This window comes from Phoenix dactylifera, chromosome 2, assembly GCF_051530095.1.
Source record: "Phoenix dactylifera cultivar Ajwa chromosome 2, Ajwa_hap1_PhDact_Kaust_v1.1, whole genome shotgun sequence".
In the NCBI taxonomy this organism is placed as follows: domain Eukaryota; kingdom Viridiplantae; phylum Streptophyta; class Magnoliopsida; order Arecales; family Arecaceae; genus Phoenix; species Phoenix dactylifera.
This window is the reverse complement of record NC_143191.1, coordinates 6,861,454-6,883,888: the sequence shown is the minus strand read 5'-3', so window position 1 is coordinate 6,883,888 and position 22,435 is coordinate 6,861,454. Positions and strand designations below refer to the sequence as shown.

The window sequence follows — 22,435 nt, the reverse complement described above, 5'->3', positions numbered from 1 at the left end:
TTGCACTGCCTGACAAAGTGTGGCTGCAGTTTTGTCTTATAGCTTGATGTGGAAAGGTCATAATCTGCCCTTGTTGAGGACTCAGTATGAGTGTGTTGTTGCATTAGCTTCTTCATACTTGGATCTAGGCATGACTTGGGTGTGTTAACTTGATGTCCATTTACTGAAATGAATTGTACAGATGAAGCATTAGGGAGGGCTTTGGGAGTGTGGCAGACAACTCGGTTGCACATATTGCATCGATGCCCATATGGTGCATTGGTGCTCGTCATGTGAATCTTTGTTCGGGTTCTCATGTATTGTTGCATGACTATGACATGCAAGTACTAGTGATAGTCTTAAATATTGTTTTTTGCCTGCCTAGGGCAGCATGTATAGTGGCCATGACCTGTATAAGCGATATTGAATGGTTATGAACTTATAAGTGGTTTGTGGTTCCTACATGTTCAAATAACTTGAGTGGGCACTAGCATGTGAACCGAGCTGCATATGGGTTCTTTCACAATCTAGCTCATGATATGGCTGCGATTTAAATTGGGCTGAAAAAGGATTGGATATGGATTAGATATCAGTATAATCTAGATGTTTCTGTTTTTATTTAACAAATACAGATATGACTATGGATGCTAAGTGGATGTTAGAATTCATGTCCATATTTATTTAAACAGATATATATACAAATTGGATATTGACATTAGAAATAAATCAGATAGTTAGACTTTATGAACCATGAAATCAAAGATGTCACTACATAGAAGGTAAAATAAGTTTCACTTATTTCACTTTGGAGATCATGAGAGCTATATAAGACTAAATTGGATTGCAAACAGAATTGGTTATTCAGATACAGATTGGATAGTTTCTATCCATGTCCATATCCGATTTTATTTGGCAGATTGGAAACCTCTAATCACAGTCTAGTTACAAATTGTTGATGAGATAGCTTCTTGCAAGTGTTTTGGTATTTATTTGGATAATGGATAATCCAAAGTTTCAAACTATTTCAATCACTGTTGCAAAATCAATCTATGATAGTTATGTCATCCTCCATCCTCCTATCTCCTTTTTAGAGTTAGGCCCACTAAATTTATATGTTAAAAATTGTTAAAAAAGATGGATATAATGCAAGATAACAAAACTACCATCCGAACCTGAACAAATTAGAAACCAGCATGCTGGCGGAAAGCTTAAGTGATTTTAATATGTTATCCAGAAGATGTTATCCAGAAGTATAGAATGAGTTTTAGAAGCTGTTCTCATTTATCAAGATATAAACGGTAAGACTGCACCATCTTAATGCTGAAGTATTACTTGTCATAATAGGATAAACTGAAAGTGAAGGCCAACTCAGTTAAGATGTAGCTTACATGCAAAGATAGATGAATGGGTGACTAGACCGGATCAAATCAAATTGTATCAGCATACAATATGAAATTTTATATGAGTTAATTGCAAGATTATCTGCCAGTTTCAATACTAAAATCTCCATGGGCAAGTATGAATCACAGGTGTGGCTGTAACTTGGAATGTATGGACAATAATTTACCCCTCAATGATGGAAATTGTCTTCCTCAAATGTACATTTCGGTTCACCATGACAGGACATATAATTAATATGTTTTCTATGTAAAGGTACTATTCAGAAAGCAGACATCTGGTTTTTTAGTTAGTATGCAATCTATGTTCTAAAAGACTACCTAAGCAAATATATAGTTGGTTCAGCTCCTTTTTGAGCTCTTCAACTCTAGTATCAGCTGTGTCTGGTCAGACAAGAAAACTTTAACTTGGAATCCTTTATACCAGCTTATATATCAGGACAGTTGCTATATATGGATGCAATGAGAACGTAAAGTACCACTATATGGATAACTTTGATTGAGTAGACACTTTCTATGGAACAATCCACCTCCTTATGCATGGGATTTCATGACTGCACAAAGAATAAAACTTGTATAAGAATATATGATCTTCTGGAAATAAATATTTCAGCAACTTCTCTTGAAAGATGCCAATAAATTGATTGCAGAAAACGAGTGTTCTAGAATTTCCGAGGCATTGAAACCACCTTTAATGACTTCTATTTTTTTAATTCTCGTCATGATTCTTAAAAAAGGGGGGGAAAAAGGAAACACAGAGAATGACAGAACCTATATAAGTGATATTTGATTCTGAATACTTAAAATTTCTGCCAACACAATAGCCATCAGGCTGCAATTATGCTTTTAAAATACTTGACCATAGTTTCTTTGACTGTGTTCCCAACAAAACTTGGCCACGCAAAGCAGTGATCACGGTATAAATTGGATCTGGTGCGCATGGTAGTGGAGAGATGGCAGACAAGTCCTATCTGCCAGCAATTTACGTCCCTTAATTTGCAGAACTATGAAGCCTGAAGTCCCTGAACAGCAAAGATATCTGATCTTTTCTACTTTTTTGAACTTAGAACGATTCAAGACTTTTTTTGAATAGGTTGATATTATGAATGAAACTAAAGACAATATAAACTTTTCTGGTGCAATTTTAGGGAATGCTAAACAAATACACTCTTTTAAATAGATTCATGTAATTATTTGCCATCTGCCATCTCATTTTTTCTCTATGATTATTTATAGTAAAAAATATGTGGCTCACAGTGTCCAATCTCTCGAAAGGTCACATTATTAAACTCCTCATGTGTGAGGATTGTAATTTTATTCACCAAGGGCCTTTTTGGCAAAATCTTGCTGAATCCGATAAGATAGGTGGGGAGAGAGCAAGGGGGCAGAGAGGAAGGTAGGGAATAAGAGAAGGGAGAGGGATAGAGTGGGGTTTTGTGGCCCAATCCCTGCATTCCTTCTGCAGTGATCAGGCCCTATGACTGTGCTCCAGCTTCAGCTCCCTCCCTCCCTTTCCTGGCACTCTCACCAGTGAATCCTACCAGGATCCGATAGGATTCACTTACACAGGCCCTAAAATTTGGTAAAAGAATACAAGTTAAGATCTTGTTCTGAATGCTGACTCAAAACTTCAAAATAATAAAGTAGGTAATGAACCAATGACAAGTCACTGGGTCTCAAGAGGCAAGCAATTAAACAAGCCCACTCCAGTTGATGAATGCAGACTTGCTTGAAGGAAGATCAAGATGTTCAATGTAGACATATGAGGAAGCGCTGAAAATTGTGGTATCAATTTTAAAGCAGTAGTACTTGAAAGAGTGATTATTGAAGGATATGCTGCAGATCTTTGATCACCAAACCCACAACAGGCTAGGATCTGCAGTTGTTTTGAAGATTGTGTTATCGACTTAAAGCAGCAGTACCTGAAAGAATGATTATTGAGAGACATGCTGCAGGTCTTTGATCACCAAGCGCATAGAAGGCTTGAATCTGCAATTGTTTCAGATCAGAAATTCTGGATCTGTACCTGAATTATTTTCACATTTTGTAGGATATATTGAATCTGATCTAACAACCTGCACCTCAGGCCCCTTGGTTTGAAAATAGTCAACAAAAAATGATGGATAGAAGATGGGAAAGATGAACAATGAAAGAAAAGAAATGTTAATACATTTCTTTGTCAAGTTTGAAATATCATGGTTAAGGTAAACTTCTAAAATTATGGATTCAGGGTTTCTCGAATGGGAGATATTCTAAAATTATGGATTCTTACTCTATTTTTTGTGTCCCGTTCTCCTCTTAGTGTATTATAGATGCCCTTTGCTGGTTACCTTTACATATATAGGTCATTCAGACTTCAACTCCAATAATCAATATTTGATTTAAACTTAGTTTCAACGAGTTAATGATTTTAATCTAACTTTTGGACTAAATTCGCAATTAAAGAAAGTAAAAAAGAAAGGCAGTTACACCCCTCATTCTGTCAAAACACTTTCAAGCTATTATGATCCTATCAAATCTAGGTTATTTACTTTATCTAACAAATATAAAGATGCATTGTATTTAGGCTCCATAAGTGATCTATGAAATCAGTGAAAGAAAAGCTTGGATTTGTAATTACAAGCCTAAAATTATTGATGTTCTTATATTGGAAGATAGGATTAGTACTCAAAATTAAAATTTAAACCTAAGGACTTATCTCATTGTAAGTTACTAATGATGCTACCAACATACATTGTACCGGCTTGAACCGGACGGTACGAGGTGTACTGTACCGTACTATCTGGTATGAATGGCGTATCGACACTCGATATACCAAAAAAATTTCATACCGTACCGTACCGTATCAATACTATGCTAGTGTGGCACCGGTATGGGGTTCGGTACCGAAATAGCGAACCTTGGACTTTACACCATAAAAGATTCATCAATTATACACATCTTATCCATAGATGATACTTTGACATGCAATCAGCTATTGATCATCGATATCTACCGATGGAGATTGAGAAAAGTTTTCTCATGATTGAATGGTTGTTTGATAATTTGCTACATCTCATTTCGTGAACCACTCAATCCAATGCTCAACAAGATTGATCAAAAGCCCCTTCAAATTAAATGAATGGGGCATAGATATGTGATCGATCAAGATTTATAAGATTTTAGTTTGCAGTTTATTCAGATTTTTATGGAAACGTTTCTATGTTGAATTGAGACTATGATTTGTGGGAATGTTCATGTTTTGAGGTTGATTTCTCAAGCCTCAGCTTTGAAATTAGTCTACCAGAATTGACGGGTTGAGGAATGCATCACACCTTGAGACTTGAAGTTAGATGTTGCTCAAGCTGACTACTGTAATTAATCAAACATGTGTATGAACGTGGCAGAACATTAATCCGTTCTTTGAAAATCATAGGATTTTATAGAGCACAACTTTTTGTCATAAAACGAGAGCATAACAAAAGATGGATTATAACTCATAAAGTTTCCGCTTACAAAGTTAAGTATTGCCTTTTATACATAATACGATGCCTCTAGGATATAATCCACAAAAGATAGCTAGTGTGGTTCATTTCTACAATCACTAGATCCATTAATCAACTTCAATACATTAAGTAAGCTACACAGGACTTCTGCCAAAAGAATTCAAGTTTCATTAAAAACAAATGACCTTTAAAAATTGAATGACCACTGGAAAGTTCTACCGAAGGTTCCGTGAAATAATTCTATATTGAAATTCCAAAATCAAAGCCATTAATAATATATGATAAAGATGCAAAGTTTATAAGTTCTGAAAATGGTTCAAATAATTCACATAAAATATTCGTTCAAAAGTTGAGGTGATGGTTGTTGAAACAATTCAATAATACCAAAATATTGAAATCAAAATCATGAGGAAGAAGACATTGTAAAATGACTAATATCTATGTAACAAAAGCTCTGATATTTTGCATAGTTTTTGCATTTTCTTAAAAATACCCGGGAGGTCATATATATCCTCTATTATAAATCTAATAAAACCATTTGCATCCTTGTTGCTTACGTAGATGAGTTTACTTATATCTTTGAGGCCAACTAATGCCAACTAGCTAGAGATGCACTTATAATCTTTTTATAGTTCTAGTGAGGTCACTCATATACCACCTAGTTACCGGTTCATATATCTCTCAAATAGGTTTTAGGTAGAGATTATATGAAAATTCATATATGCCATTAGAAAGGTTGTAATAAGAAAAACCACTTAAATAGAGATAGATTGAGAACAATATGAAATAAGAATAAAATTTTGAGTTTTTTAAAATATAAATGAAAAAATCATTTCAAATTATAGGGTCTAAAAATCCCCAAAAATTAATACACAAGAATCCTTATACGAAAATGTAGCCAATTGTGGGGTTGAAAATTGTGGAGTAAACTCTAAGTTTTGGAAAAAAAATAATTAGTTTAAAACTTGAAGAACATTTAGAAAGGACTAAACATTGGGATCTTTTTAACAAATTATAGGTTTTAAATAGTAGTGTTCTATGTTTTAAAATAACACCGAAGTTTGGAATTTACTTCTACTAAGAACCAAAATGAAATGTAAATTTATAAAATACATGGTAAAGTTCAAGGTTAGCCGAACAGGTATCGGGACCGATATTGGTCGGCTACCAGTTTGGTACAAGATGAAATAGAGGAGGGGGGGTGCGTGAACCGGTTCCAACCGGTGCGAACCAAGCGATTCCAACCAGTTCTGCTACGAACTGCCTAGTTCAGGGTGGTTCAGGGTAGTTCTGTAGGATTTCTTAGAAAATATGGCCAAACTATTTCAGTTCCGGTATGGGGTGAAACAGGCGGTTTGGCCCGGTTTTGCATACCATGGTGAAGTTACTTACAAAGGAAACTATAGTTTTTTAGAAGGATTACTTTTAAATGTCTTAAACTTTAAACTGATTAATTAGGAAGCGTCATCACATATACATAATACGAATATGACATGATATAAATATGTTAATACGACAAATCTTGAAAATGTAAAATATGATATGATCAACATCAAGGAATGTGAAACCGTCCCAAACCAAATAGTTCCGTCTGTTTCGAGCTGTACTGTTGGCTTACCGGTACGGTTCTGGCTTTGAAAACGGTTTCTAGCCAGAGCCAGAGAAGAAGAGAAAGAGAGTGAGCGGAGGGAGGAGCGGCCGTCCTGTGGCCTCCACCGTCCCCCCGCGGCTCTCTGCAGGTGTCCGCAGCTGGTCCTCCCTCCCCCGATCGCTCTCTCTTTCTCTTCTCCTTCTCTGGCTAGTTTTCTCTCTCAGTACGGGCTCGACACGGCCCGTATCGACTTGTGCTGCCGGACAACCGGTACAGTGCCTGGTGCCGGCACAGTAGACTTTGATCAACATACAATAATGGATATTTTTTATTTATATATAACATTCACAAAGCATGGTAAGCCATCAAAATAACAGTAGTTCATACTTCATAAATTAACATCAATTCCACAAGTTCATCATCTGGCTATTATACAAATCCATGGACCACTATTCACAATTCGTATATTAATATTGACATCACGACCTCCAAAATTGACTATCTACCTTTAAAAATTTTAGTGTTCATAAAAAAGGGAAAAAAAAAGACTAAATGCTTCCCTTGTCCCTGGATTTACCCTAGAAGTATCTTGACTTCTTGAGTCTATCTAGAGGTATTTGAAGATCTTTTTTAATTTTGAAAAATAAGATTTTTAAGAATCAGACATGTATCTAGAAGTATCCTTCAAGTATTGGTGTTCGATACATATTTGATAGAGATATGACGTGATTTCAAGTGTCCATGCTTCCTAGGTGACTAGGCGTTAAAAATTAAAAAGCAAATCTTAAAATCTAACAGCGTGGAATCAAGGTTTACTGTCTTGGTACCGGACTCCGTATTGGCGCCACACTAGCATTGTGTCATACCGTCTTCTTGGTATACCGAGTGTCGATACGCTACTTACACCGAGTATCGGTACCGAACCAGTACATATGGTATGTCCTGTACCGCCCGATTCGGGCCAGTACGGCGAATCATGTATGGAACAATCATTTATAGTACGATGAAAATGAAAAGCTTCCTATCTTCTTTTTGTTCTGTAAGACCTACCTGCTTTTTCCTTTTTTATTCCCTTTGCTTACAAGCAATGCCTAATAATCATTGGTATCTAAGCATCTCATTTGCTTTTTATTCTCTTCTTCTTGTCTCCTATCAGTAAGGTCTATCCACTCTTGCTTACTAGCATTGCCTGATATTTATAGGAATCAGGTAAGTTTTCTGTGTAGGCCAGTTTTAATTCTCCAAAACTATGAAAGTTGCTTGATAGATTTGTTGGGACCTTGGACTTAGTAGGCAGGCTAATAAACATAGAGAAACGGGCTAGAACATAGACCCAAAATGTCAAGTAGATGAAATAGTGAGTAAGTGTGTTTCATTTCTCTATCGTTATAGAAAATAACACAAAGCACAACTCTTCCAAGACAAACAATTGGCATGCCTCTATGAAGTCGTCTTTCACCTATGCTGGCGACCATCTATCTGATCAAGCTCGATCAGGAGATGATGTCCTTAGTTACAGTGGAGTCTCAGTTGACATACCTTAGATAGGGTTCTTTTTATTTCCATTTACTTAAAATATTAAATGTAAATACCAAGTTATGCGTCCATTTGGGTTCAATAAGCATGCTTAAAGATTCAAATTCCTAGAGAGTAAAAAAGTTGATTTTCTAGATCTAATGCAGATTCTAGTTTTTTGTGGTTAGGTAAAATGTTGACTTTTAAATGCTATTATATCCAACACTCTACAACCCATAATTTTTGTAAGAAAAGTCAAATATTTTAGTCTCCAAAGATTTCATCGAATATGAGCCTAATTAGAAAATAGTGCTTTAACATAGTGATTCATTTTCAATTTTGCACCCATTTTTCTAAGCATAGATTGGGATGTGTCAAATGGAAAAGTGAAAGCAAGGATTCAAGGTTTGGGCACTAGTAGTCATGGTGGTTGCTAGTCAGCACATATATGCACTATGACATGCCCTTGGCATGGCACAGCATGGCTGGCACCAATTGACATGCAACAACATATGTTGGCTGACATGGACTGCCTTGCCTGACCCCTAAATCATTGGGTCAAAGGTCTTAAGGACAAAAGCTTCTTATTTTTCCAATGAGGTTGTATTATCTTGTGGATGACCTTAATCTATATGCTAAACTAAACTTAAGGATAAGAAGGTTTAGACTAAAGATAGCTACATGCCTCGCTCTATCAAGGCATTTTCAAACTCTGATAATTTGGTCAAACTGTCAAACTGTCAAAGTATGTTTCTTCGGTGCATTTATCACATCTGATAATTTGATTGGATTAAGGCACTTGAGAAAATTATATAAGACATGACTAAAACAAATGCTTGAATCAAAATAAAATTATAAACCGAAGAAAGAACCATATGTGACCAAATAGCTTGTTGATGAACCAAGGTTGTGAAAAAGACTAGATTGGGCTAGTCAATGGACCCTTGTATAGCCTGGGCAGGTGGTAGGTGATTATGCGGCTGCTTGTCGAGGAAGAAGGCCATGAGGCTCTAAAGAGTACATGATATGTTTATATTAGTGAATATGATTTTAACTAAACTTTTTCTTGTCATATATGAAACATCAAATCGTTTTTTCATATTAACCTAGTCCATGTATCATCAAATTTCAAAAATGCTAGCAAAACATTGATTGAACAAATTGATAACATGATTCACATTGATAGTAAGATTAACATTGCTCAATATAGACACATAATGTTATAAGTTATAATTACCATGCAAGACAAAATGGAGGATGGTACCACATACCAATAGCCAACACAAAATGAACATGGATCGTAGCCATGATTTCAGAAAGACATAGCCATACTAGTTAGCAAAACACATGCCACAAAATAGGATACAACAAAACAACACAAAATAAAACAAAAAGGTCCAAAATATATAAGTATATAATCAAAACCAAGCTTTCCAAATTGCTGGCTGCATCGCCTGCTGGCAAAAAAAAAAAAAGGGCCAACAAAATTATAGTCAGATAGTCTAGCAGGCAGCTAGTATGCAGGAAAGGAAGATTAAGAAGCGGTGACTAGTAGGCAATGTTATTAGTGAACTTGCAGGAAAGGGTATCAATTGACCAAGGAAAAAAAACCGAGGGAAAATATAGGCAAAGGCCCCTGCTAATATAATAAGATAACAAACAATATATTTGATGGGCAGTCATGCAACAGCACAAGGAGGATCTAGTAGAAAAAGAAAGGGGATAAAAAAGCAAAGAATAAAAAGGGGATGGAAAGAAAGGGCACTGGGAGTTGCAGAAGGAAAAGAATAGGATGCAGTAGAAAAAAGAAAAGAAGGGAAAACATATAATAGGCAGTTACAATTGGTGACTACCATCATTGCCTTTGCCACTTACTGGTGATCTCCCTCTGGTAATTGCATGGGCTAGCGGTATGCTTTTCTACCTACATTGGTGTTTGGAGTGGGGAGACAGAGCCAGTAGACAAACAAACCAACAAAGGACATGCATGGTGAGTGTAGTTAGGAAGCGGGTGGGCAGTTCTAAGTAGCTTGGACTTGGGTGGGTGGCCAATTAATGCGTCCAGGCAAGCCTTGTGTACCAATGCTAGTTACTGTACCATTATCTTACTAGTACAACTTGGTATGTCGGGTACAATATCTATAGCTCTTGTTTCAACACGGGACTAGGAGATCCTTTTCTTGCTATGGTCGGTATGGTACAGTTAGCATGCACATGTATGGAGCGGTATAGACTGGTATGGTTGCTTATGCTACATACCAATATAGCTAGTTACGGCATCTCGACATCTATAGCAATGTTGGTTTCGCATCAGAATGGAATGGTACAGTACTGGTCATATTGTTTTATCCTGCCCCTTGGATTCTCTTCCTATTTAAGTCTTGTCTCCTCTTCAAGCTAAGTGGCCAGATTTAGTCAAATGACTCAAATCTAATAACCACCATGACAATTGGTCGTGTTCAGTCCCAAAAGAGCCCATGTTGGAATGTTCTTGGTCCATGTGGGTTATGTGATGGGTCCATTGTAATATTATTTGTATCAACTAAAGATCACACCCAAAAAGGCTAACCAAACGGTATTGTTTGGTTTCTTGGCCCTATACCCAGCACACAACTCATGCGGGACTAAACAAATGCTCGCACGGGTCCTCATATATTACCTACATAAATCCTCACATACTTTCTCCATTTAAGCTCTAGCATTGACATCAGGTTAAGAATCCAAATCTAGTCAAATATATAATTATGAACACTGTGATCGGCCTACGGTGAATCCCAAAAGTGCCCAAGCTAAAATGTCCTCTTGTCCTTATTGGCCATAGTTGGGTATGCTCTAATTTTATTTGTAATTATTCAGGACCTCTCCCATAAAGGTTTGCCTAAAGATATCATTTAAGTACCACCTACGTATCTAAGTTTTCCTCATCGCACAATCAATGTGGGATTAAAAACACGCTTGCAGAGGTGCTCACATGCTCCCTCATTGCTTGCACGTCCTTTCAAAAACTACAATAACTACCATCTATAATTCATGTTCCAATCATTTTTGGACCTATTTTTCCCCTAATGGAGCATGAAGAACTAATGTTTTCTGAAGTTGTATTTGTACTTGAGGCTTTGAGTGATTTTTTCACCTCCTTGTACACCTTTTCTTACCATTATCTTCTTTCTTCTGCCTTCTATTTTTCTTTCTACCTCCCTTTCGAGCCATCCATTTTTGAAAAACCTAGGGCCTATTTGGCATCGCTTTTATTTCTTTTTTTTAGTTTTAAAACAAAAACACAAAAACAGGGATAAAAAACACGTTTGGTGTTTTTTTTTCTATTTTCTATTTTTAAATCATTTTTATTATTTCTAGAAAAATAAAAATAAGAAAATCTTTCAATATTCTCGAAAATAAAAAATTCATGCTGTTTTTACTATTACCAGCACCACTGGTACAACCACCACCTCTATTGATCACTACTGTTGCTTCCACGACCATTGTCATTGTTGCCGCCACACTACCACCTCCATTGTTGTTGTTGTATCAACCACCACTATTGCCTCTTGCACTGCTTTTGCCACATCACCACCATTGTTGCCACCTCCACCACATTGTTGCTACTATTGTCGTTGCCTCTACCACCACCATCATCTTTGCCACACTACCCCCACCCCCACCACAAACACCAACACCACCAAATATGCACCTTCACTGCCCCTATCATTGCTGCCTTTGTCGTAGCAGTATTACCCCTCACCATTGTCTCCACCATCATTGCCACTGGCTCGGCTGCCATGATTTCCACTGCCGCCATGTTTATGTTTTAAAAATAATTGATGATACCAAACATATTTATGTTTTTAAAGATTTAGAAAAAAACAGGAGCAAAATTCCTATATTTTATTTTTGAAAATAGAAAAATGAAAATTATGCCAAACAAAACCCTAATTTGGAAATCCTTCAATCTTAATCCATGGTAGAAACATTTGTAGGCAATATTAATAATCAAAGAGTAATTTTTTTATACTTTCTATATGTTGTTGTACTTACCCTATAACATTATCTTAAAGTCACCAACTTTAGGTCATTGCATGAAGGAAAGAATAGATATGATCCTTTGATTTCATTTTCAGGAAATAGAATTTAAATTTGGTAGAGGCACCTATAACCCACCTTTTGAAATTTTGACTTTGTTACCTTTAAAAGTGAGAACTTGCTTTATCAAGATAATTGAATAAGACTTAAACCTTAAATGAACAACCTATTCTCTAACAGCTTTGTCGACCAGGTGTCAAGCCTTACTTATTGAAATGACAATCAAATAGAATTGTTGAGAAAGCATGCATGATGTTTGGCTTCCAAACTTTGCTATCATCATGATAGTTCACAAGCATAAATTACGAAGATCACATAGAAGTGCCATTGGAACAAAAATTTCTTCAGACATTTTAACTTTGTAATGCATCCTTATTATTGTAATAATCCCTTGCTTCACACCAAGGTTCTTAATAAGTAGGACTATGCTTGAGAATTGAGATACTCAAGGATTATCACATGGTATATAACATGGAATGACATGTTAATTTGATATCAATATTTCATGGTTGCCCATCATCCCACCATACTAAGTGGATTGTTAGGGACTCTAAAAATGACTTTATAAGACAATCTTTATTCCTAGTTCCCACTATTGCTGATTTATTATTTATCATTTTGGGAGTTTTAAAGACTAAGATAACAATCTTATAATTGGTTATCAAGGGGGATTCAGCGAAGGTGCTCGGCTGCATCCACAGTCAGATAGTGTTTGGTGTTGTCCACCCGCTTCTGCTTGCTATCTAGAGGAGTGTGAGAGAGTGTGTTTCCTAGGTGGCCAGACATGTCTACCGTGAAGCGGACAGTGCTGCGGACTGGTCGCCTCCTTTGTGACAGAGCACTCTGGAGGGATTTTTTGGACCAACCTTCAGTTGTTCCGACCATGTTGTGCTTTATTTTGTTTTCTGACTTTATTGGATGTATTCATACTAGGCACGTATGACCCATCCGTCTTAAAAAAAAAAAGACTAAGAGAAAAAAAATAAAGCCAAGGGTTGAAATATTGATAGAGAGGATGTTAACAACTTTCCCTAAGAATGGTACGTACCAATCCATACTGTATTGACTCTTGGGATGGTGGTGCATATCAGTACCATACTGGCATTCAAATTTTAGTTTTTTTTGTTTTCTCTTTTGTTTTCAATTTTTTGGGGTTTTGATATGTAATATGGATATTTAGTCAATATATATATATATATATTTATTTATTTATGTGCAATTTGGATATTGATTGAATTGAAGTTCATCTGGTTGCCTACTATATTGATCTAATTGGCATTTGTTATCTTGTAGCATAATCAGCCATGAGAGTGAACTGCCTCTAGCATAAGGAATAAATTTTGTCCCTTGGTCCTTATAATTCTTGGTCAAAATTTATAACTATTTGGATAGATGGTTGCAAAGTCTAGGAGGTTTGTGGTTGGGCACTTCAAGAACTAATATTTGATTTATTTAGAGATTTTTGGTCAAATGTATTACAAGTTATCTATTAGGATCAACATTAATTTTCACTGGATTTCCATAGTTTTGTAGCTAAATATTTTTAGCTTGTTTCTTTTCATTATTGACTTGGATAATTCTAATTCTAGTATGATTTTATATATGGTTTATTACCTACGGTTTTATGTTTCACAATTGACTCTAGGTCAGCCCCAATGGTCCTCCACCTTCTTTTAAAACAATTGTTGTCCTGATTGTGATGGGCTTGGTACTGGCCGAGTTGCCCTTGGTATCGGCTTGTACCGGTCAATCTTGATCGAGATAGCTGGTTTGTGTTGTTCTTGTGCTTTAAAAAATTGCTATCTTGACCAAGTTGAGCTTTGTACTGATTCTATTGGCCTTGCACCATTCATTACTAATTGAGATGACAGGTACATCCTAATTTTTGCTTGTTTCGACGACTTGACACATCCTAGTGCCATTCACATTGGAATAGTACTATTCCATGTTATTGTTCTGTTTCAATGGTATTTAGATCAGTGAACAAAGCCATGCAGAATGAACACTTTGCTAGAATTAACATACCATTCAGTTTCCTTTCAAATTTGTAGATTTTGATGACCAAAATTCAGAGCATTATTGGAAACTCGATTTTGGTTTTCATGCGTTGGGGCTTTCTAAGTTTTAGTTTTACTAGATTTGACCCTAGTTTTATAATTTCATTATAAAAAAGAAAATGCAGAAAATGAAAATAATAGTGAATTATGTATAAAAGTTCCTCTTACTTTTCCATTTGCAAAATCAGGTATAATTTTTTTTGAAGTTTATTCCATATTTAGCCTCTCCTAGACCAAATTGCCCCGGCATATAACTAACAATATATTTCCCCGACATGGTGCCCAAAATAAGGTTTAGCTCTATGCAATGTGTGTGTGTGTTGGGGGTGGGGGCATTAGGGAAAGGAGTGGGGTGGTTGTTGGGAAAGATAGGGTGGGGCTCATAGTCAAGAATGGCATCCTATATGGTGGTGGTGTAGAGGGAGGTGGGGTTTTTGATGATGTGAGATACCAAGGAAGAGGGTATGGTCGGTGGTCCAAGAGTAGAGATGTAGTCAAAGACAAGGTAGTTAGGGGTGGTGCGCCATCCTTAGTCTTGGTGGAGGAACTGTGCATTGATTTTGGAGGACATATTGGTCTGGCCTTTGGCTTTTTATAATGGAATTAAAGAGGCAATTATGAGATCAACACTAAAAGGTAAGTATCCATGTAGAGATAATTGTGTATCAGGAACACATATTCCATACTAGTTAAGTATGCTCTGGAGCACGGTTGGCAGAACCGTCCTGAATCGGATAGTTCCGGCCGACTCGAGCCGTACCGATGGCTCATTGGTATGGTTCCGGCAATGGAAACGAGACTTGTTACTGGAGCCGGAGGAGAAGAAAAGAGAGAGCGAGCGAAAAAGGGAGAGGGAGAGGTGGCGGAGGGCTGTGCGGTGGGGGGGGGCAGAGGCCGCAGCAACGAAACAGGGGTACCGGCTGCGGCCTCGCCTGCCGCGGCCACCCCCCCTGGCTTGACAATTGGACTTAGTGTGGCAGAAACATAAGTGCGTATATGTAGCATATACCAAATATTGAGTGTGTATTGAAGTGTCATACATAATCTATGAAAAATAAATCAAGTGTTGACAAATGTTTTGAGTGTATGAAATCAAATTATGTATCACCAAGAAACAAGTCCATAGGACCAGTCTCTTGGTAGGTGAATGATGGGTGTAACAGAAAGATACACCTTGGAAAGATTATGTGCATCATTATATGCTAGGTACTTGTCTTTTATTAAAAGATGTATAACAGTGCAAATGGTATGTCCTCCAATACTCACATCACCTCATGTCTTCTTCATCCCCACCCAGCCCATGGAAACATGCACCCCCTTGTTGATATCCTCCGCCTCTTTGTTGGATGTGATTTGCACTTCACTCATCATCACTCTTGCCCTAATGGCCCCCTTCACCTCACCCTCTCCCACTGCCTTATTCACCTCTCTCTCCCATCAGTTGTCGTTGGCCTTCCCTTGAGTTATGAGAACATTGCTCCTTCTGTTGGTCCCCTCCCATCAATTCAATGCCTTCACCGATGCTGTCGCCCTCCTTCGCAACCCTCTTGCTACCCTTTGTGCCCACTGCCTCAACTACCTCATCTTTAATATCTATGCCTTGAGTGACAACCTCGCCCCCTCCTTTGGCATCGCACTCCTCATTTTTAACCCCACCTGCCTCCTGCTTGTATCTGGGATGCATTCCTCGTCTACAAGTTCCACCATGACTTCCTTGATGATAACGCCGCTCCTTTCCCTAGCAACCTCCCACATTGGATCGAGCTAAACCGATTTTGGGCATTGTATATGTTTTGGGAACCAGATCGGGTAAATACGATGTTACTTTTATACAAAGGCAGTTTGGTTTAGGGGGAGGCTAAATGTGGACTAAATAACAAAAAAATCATACCAAATTTTCCAAAATCAAGAGCAAGTCGATTTATTATGCAAAATTTAGAAAAGTATAAGAGAAAATACCAAAAGGCAAAATAAAGATATCACAATATCACATAATTTTAAGATCTATTTTTTTTTTTGAAATTTGGTTTCATTCTTTTGATAGTCTCAAATTGATAACCTAGAAATGAAAAATTTATATAATCTTTAAAAAACCAATAAAAATTCTAAAATTTAAATGCTTATATACATTTGATAACTACGAAAATGTTAGAGGCCTAAAAGTTTAATATCTGTAAAAGTGAAATTTACTAACAAAAACCATGAACATGATAGCATAGTGTATCAAATATGGGTATGGAACATATAATTTATAGTCTATGAAATATAAGAGTTCAATTAACTATGCTCATTTAGATGCCTATAAGTCCCTCACAAATTTGAGTTCAAATCTTGTGAATTCATTGTTAGTTTTGCTCAATTTTGACCATAAAGTGGCACTTGCAGGTGCTTGCTAGGGCTTGGCATAGTATTTGTAGTTTGAATTGTGTTGTGTCATACTGATACCTGGCATGGAATTGCTTGGAAAGACAATCTTTTGTGCATATTATTCTAGACTAATAATTCTTTTGGAGAGGTTTGAATATGTTCTTAAGAAAAACACTTGATTTTGTACATTTCAATAGAAATTATACAATGTATCTGCTAAATAATTTGATATTTACCATTTTTTTCATTGCAACATAGGAAAACGAAGAAAAGAAAAAGTCTATAAATCATCTTAATTGATTTGGAGAAAGCTTATGATAGGGTATCACGAAAAGGTAACTTGGTGGGCTTTAAGAAGAGGATACATAAATGGTACATCGAAAGCTGGAAACAACAATAGGGATGGCTTTAACTAGAAATGATTGGTGAACGGGGATCCCTTAAGCTAACCCAATTGGTTGGGACAAGGGTGGATAACTGTGGTTATTCTAGTGTATGAAATTATCTCCTGCAAGGTTTGCTGTCTTGATATCGACCCTGTACCGGTACCATGCTAGCATAATGTCAGTACGGTACGGTACAGATTTTTTTGGTGTACCGAGTATTAGTACGCCATCCGTACCGGATAACGGTACTGAACCGGTATGGTATGATACACCCCATACCGCTTGGTTCGGGGCGTACCTTGATCTTCTGGATATGTTATCTGTTTCATGTATGGTACGCTGTACCAGCCCGAACTGGGTGGTACAGAGCATACCGTACCATACCGGTTTCAGTTTGGGTGACGTATCGACACTTGGTATGCTAAAAAAATTTCATACCGTACCGACATTGTGCAAGTGTGGTACCGGTACAGGGTCCGGTACCGAGATGGCAAACATTGGTTTCATGTTTGTATATTACACTTACTTTTATGCATTTCTCATTCTCTGAACTTGATGTCTATCCAATGCTTCTCCTGTTTCTGTTGTATTAAATTTCCTAAATGTATCAACTATCCTTCTAAATATATATCGGCTCAGTGGACTTGGTTAACCATCCTCTTAGCGCCTATGATGTTATTATAGCCTATCACTCTTTCAGTTAGATCATAGCAATTTAATCATCTAAATTACATTTGTGATTGTTGCGAAGCTTTATGTACTTCATTCCCTGCTATGTCATTAGAATATATGCGAATTAGCAACATTACGCAGATTAGCTTTCTTGGTTTGTTCAATACATGTCAAGGGTGATATTGCTAGACTTAATGGGTTTTAATTGACATTGTTGTTTTTGCTGCAGGTTTGTGGTATAATGAATATCTTTGCTATCTGATAACCTGAGGATCCAAGCAACCAATAAAATGTGGGATGAGAAACAAAAGAGCATGATATTTCAGGGTGAAAGCATGAATCCTGGTTTTTCTAGTCCTGAAGTGTCGTTTATAAAGAGCATAAAACCTGTACCTTCCAACGATGGTTCTCATATGCACTTTTTGGAGGAAGCCTCTAGAAAAAGAAAAGCGGTGGATTTGGATCAAGGTGGTAATGTTCATAATGGTGCTTCTCTTGGATATATCGGAAATTTCAGAGGCAATCTACATTACCTGCCACCAATAGATTCAAGTATGACACATGTTATTGCTGCACCACCTATGGTCCATTCTCATGGGAGAACTCCGGAAATTTTTCCCAATCAAAATATGCAGTCTGCTAAACCTATCAGTGTGCAGTCTCAATTAGGAAACTGCCATTTTCACAATACAGATAGTGCATCCATGAGTTTGCCTACAAAAGGTGCACCATTTCAAGAAATTGCAAGTGATAGTTCTAAATCCTGCACTTTCTACCATCAAGAGTCTTTCCAATCATTCAGAACACCCACTGAAGAACTCCCTAAATTAAATGATTCAAAACAAGATGGAGTAGCCACCCAATCAGAATCAAGTAAGGTCCAGTCATATTATAGTCAGGTTGGCAGGTGCATGGAGAAGTCTCAAGCTTCTTTCAGATCACAAATAGGGATGTTTATGGGGCATGGAAATTATAATGTTTCAAGGAACTTGTATCAATGCTCTATCATTTCTCAGAATTTTCCAATGTTGGAGTCATCTCGATTTCAAATGGTTGAGAAAAATCTCATTGTGGATGAAGGAAGCAATGTGCCAGATTTTTCTAAATGTGGACTACTTGAAGCAAAAAAGGGTGATCACAATAAAGATTTTGTGAAAGTTAGGGGTATCTCAGAGGACACCACAAATGCCACAAAATTATCTGCAGTCATTGAAGGAGAAAAATCTTGTGGATCTTATCATAATCCTAACACCAATGTAAATTATGGAAATCATTCTTGCAATGATATTTTAGGTGGGCACTTGAATGTCATACCTGCAGAATCATCTAGTTCTGAGAAAGTATGCTTGAATTATGAAAGGTCGAAAAACAGTGCTCATGTTTCAATGGATTCAGAAAATAGGAGTTTGGAAAAAGATGACTGCACGGAAACTGAGAAGAAGGATCATTCCACAGAAGAGGGTAAAAGACCAGTTGAGCATGGGGATAAATTGGATGAACAAATCAAGTCAGGTGCTGGAAAGCTACCTCCAGCTACTGAAAAGCTCTGGGATGGGTCACTTCAGCTAAATGCCTCTATAACAGCGTCTGCAGTCGCCTTCTTTAAAAGGTTCCTTAATTTTACTTGCAAACTTGAGTTCTTCATGTCATTGTTAAACATCTTGGTATAATTTAGATCTGTGGGAAGTGCACTAAGGCAAATCAGACTAGTAGATTTATCTCCACATCAATATATTTTTTCTGTAGTATTGTGACTAGAGGAGCAAACTTCTGTAAGATATAATGAACCTGGAAATTAGAGGGCATAGACTGTGCATAGGTACATGGGCAACCACATATCTCGTTGCAGGGGACATGAAATACAGAGGGTACGATTTGTGTGCATAGAGAAGACTGATATGGATTCACTATCTCTCAGATGTCAAATTTGTGATCTATGATCATCTAGAGTGATACCCCAGGTTTGAGCTTGTGAATGAAGTCTTCAGTTGGTTATATGCTGATAAGGCTGCATGAAGGAGGGCAAAAATCAACAAATTATCTAGGATTAAGGAAACGTAAACATGAGTTGCAGGCCTGCTTGGTTAGTTGTAGGAGATGGATTTTGTTAAAAGATTATAGCAAGATGAGCAAGGTTCCAAGTCTGTACGTGCTCAAGAGCCTGCAGATTCTCAACAATGGTTGTGGAGTAGCCTGACCAGTGGACTGAAGCTCCTAATGTGTATGAAAGGCTTAAGAGAGGGTTTGAAATGACAAATGATAGGAGCCAATTAGAGAACATTATTATATAATGTCAATGGGTTATGAGCCTCGGCAAGAAAGTGAAAGTTTAATAGATGGGAAATTTTGTGGGGGATATTTTAAAGCAAGATTCGCCGTCTCAGTATCGGATTCTATACTAGTACTACACTAGCACAGTGTCAGTATAGTATGAATAAGAATTTTTTTCGACGTACCGAGTGTCGGTACGCCACTCGTATCGGATACCGATACTGAACTAGTACTGTATGGCAACATTCCGTACCATCTGGTTCGGGTCGGTACAGCGAACCATGTTTTAAAGGAAACACTAAGCTCATAAAGGATGCTGGAATTGGTAAACTCATGAGAGACCTTGGGACAGTAACTACTGAGTAACACTTAAACAAGAGATACCTGCTCATGTGCCCACTAGAGCAGAAGCAGGTTGAGGGAATTTACTGCATTCATCATGGGATATTGAGACAAGTCATGTACAGCCATAGTTGCATAAATATTCATAACTAGTGCAAAGATATGATGTTATTGATGACTGCATAAAAAGGATGAATGTGGGAATGCTCTTGGCATCCTTGCAAATAGAAAATGTTTAGCTCGCACTTGTTACTGCATAGCGGGAGTAGTTCATTAGTCATCATAAAAATGTCATGGCATTGTTTCAGTTGCATAAGTTTGCTCATTTATTTGATGACAAGAGTTCTTAGTAAGGACTTTGTGAGGTGGGGGGAAAGAGGATGTTTTAGGTAATATTAGAGAGATACTTCAGGTCTTCAGAATATTGTGAGATGAGTTTTCTAGATCAATTTCTTGAATTTCTAGAACCATAGTAGTCAATCGCAACAAATTTGATATTCATTGGATTGGTGATGCAGAAAGTAAATGTGAGTCAAATGCAAAATTCCTTGATGAAGCACACTAATAATAAAATTTACTCATGCAAGCTAGTGCTAGGACCCGGCAATTGACATTTATATTGTGACATAAAGCGAAACTTTCATGTCACTGTTTGATGAACTGGTTAAAAATAGTTATCCAACACATCTAAATAAAGCAAAGTCTAGAGCTGTACATACTGAAACTATAATGCATAAGTCATCAAAAGTAAGGGGTGAAAGCTCATGTAGGAGGGACACGGAGATGCTTTGGTTATACAACTGCCTAAATATTCTGATCCTAAACTTCAAACTGCATGAGGGTTTATACAAATAATATTGATGGCCAAACAAAGAGAAATTGTGAGGTCCTAAATGTGGACTAAAGGTGGCAGTTTAAATAATCGCAGAGCCAAATTTGAGAATCTATTTGAGAAGCAACTTAACCAGCACATATGCAAGGATTAAATAGGTCGAGATATTTTTAACAAAATGTTAGGGGGTGAACTCATGAAGCATGGGAGGTAACTAACAGAGCATTTCATGGGGTTATGAATGATGCAATGAATTGAAAGTGCACAGACAAGGTTTTGTTGGCAAAAGCAAAAAACTTAAGCAAATTAACCCCAAGCTGGAGTAAGATTAGTGCAAATACAATGATTCTTTTGTGGTTTGGGAAGTGAACTTAAATATAATGTGAAGGATAGCCATTGAGTTGCACTAGTTCCTTCCCTCACTTTGATTGAACCTGGACTCTGAATATTTGAAACATGTGCAATAGAGGTAATACAAAACTCAGGCATCTTCTGCCAATCATTTTTTTTGTCTTGAGGTCTTAGTGACATAAGTCAGCATTCTTGTCAGTTTGTTCAGATTGTAAACTAATGTGAGATCAGGGGAAACTTGGATAGACACCAAATAGGAGAAGAATAACTGGAGCTGTGCCTGTTTTAATGACATAAACTATTGCAATAGGATTCTTTTGATTTGATATATGGATCTAAAAGTCATTTGATCCTCCATCATATGTTTAATGCACTTGAACCACTGACTAGGGGAGTGTACTCTTGAGAATATGGTATGCTGTACCGGTTAGTACTGATCAGTACCGGGTGTACCATATTGGTACTGGTGGGTACCATTACCGGTATGCCTATCTAGTGCAGCACCGGTACGGCAAACCTTGCTTGAGACTATGGAAATTGGCATCCAGGCTGGGCAAATTATGTGAGGGAAGTGGACTAGGGAAAACCTTGACAGTCTGATGTTGGAAATGATCCTACTTGTGCAACTTGGAAATCTGCCTATGTTCATGCGGGAATGAGTGAAGCCCTTCGATCAAGTCTATTATTTGTGTTTTTAAATGATGCAGGAATTTACCATGGCGATCCCAACATTTAATAACAACTAGTAAAACAACACGTGCAGATGCATCTGTTTCAAAGAGATCAAATAACTTATAAGGTAAAATTTAATTTACTTATCTACCAGAAAAAGATTCAATTATTTGTTTCATGCATTAGTTTTATGATTAAACTGAGGTCTAATAATAAAATGGTTTGGTACATGGGAATCGAAGTAGGGAAAATTTGGTTGCATATGGAGTCCTGTAGAGTTCTGGAGACCTAGTCCACCTTGTCAAAAATGCTTTCACGCTTAATCATATTACCTCCAAACTAAGATGGTGATAGAAATCAAGCCGAGGAAGAAAGTTTTGGTGGATGGGGAGATGGGATCAGAGGCATGAGTGGAGAAAAATACTCATATTAAAGCTG

General features: G+C 37.2%; 1 protein-coding gene across 6 annotated transcripts in view; it reads left to right on the top strand.

The window, feature by feature from the left end:
- Positions 1-22,435, top strand: part of LOC103719542 (uncharacterized) — a 44,967-nt gene that overhangs the window by 3,940 nt on the left and 18,592 nt on the right. For all 6 annotated transcript variants that reach the window (XM_008808833.5, XM_088715150.2, XM_008808834.5 and 3 more), the window contains one exon: positions 17,759-19,138. In XM_008808833.5, coding sequence (XP_008807055.4) covers positions 17,820-19,138 — 1,319 coding nt within the window. In that variant the 5' untranslated portion in view covers positions 17,759-17,819. The remainder of the gene's footprint in view (positions 1-17,758; positions 19,139-22,435) is intronic.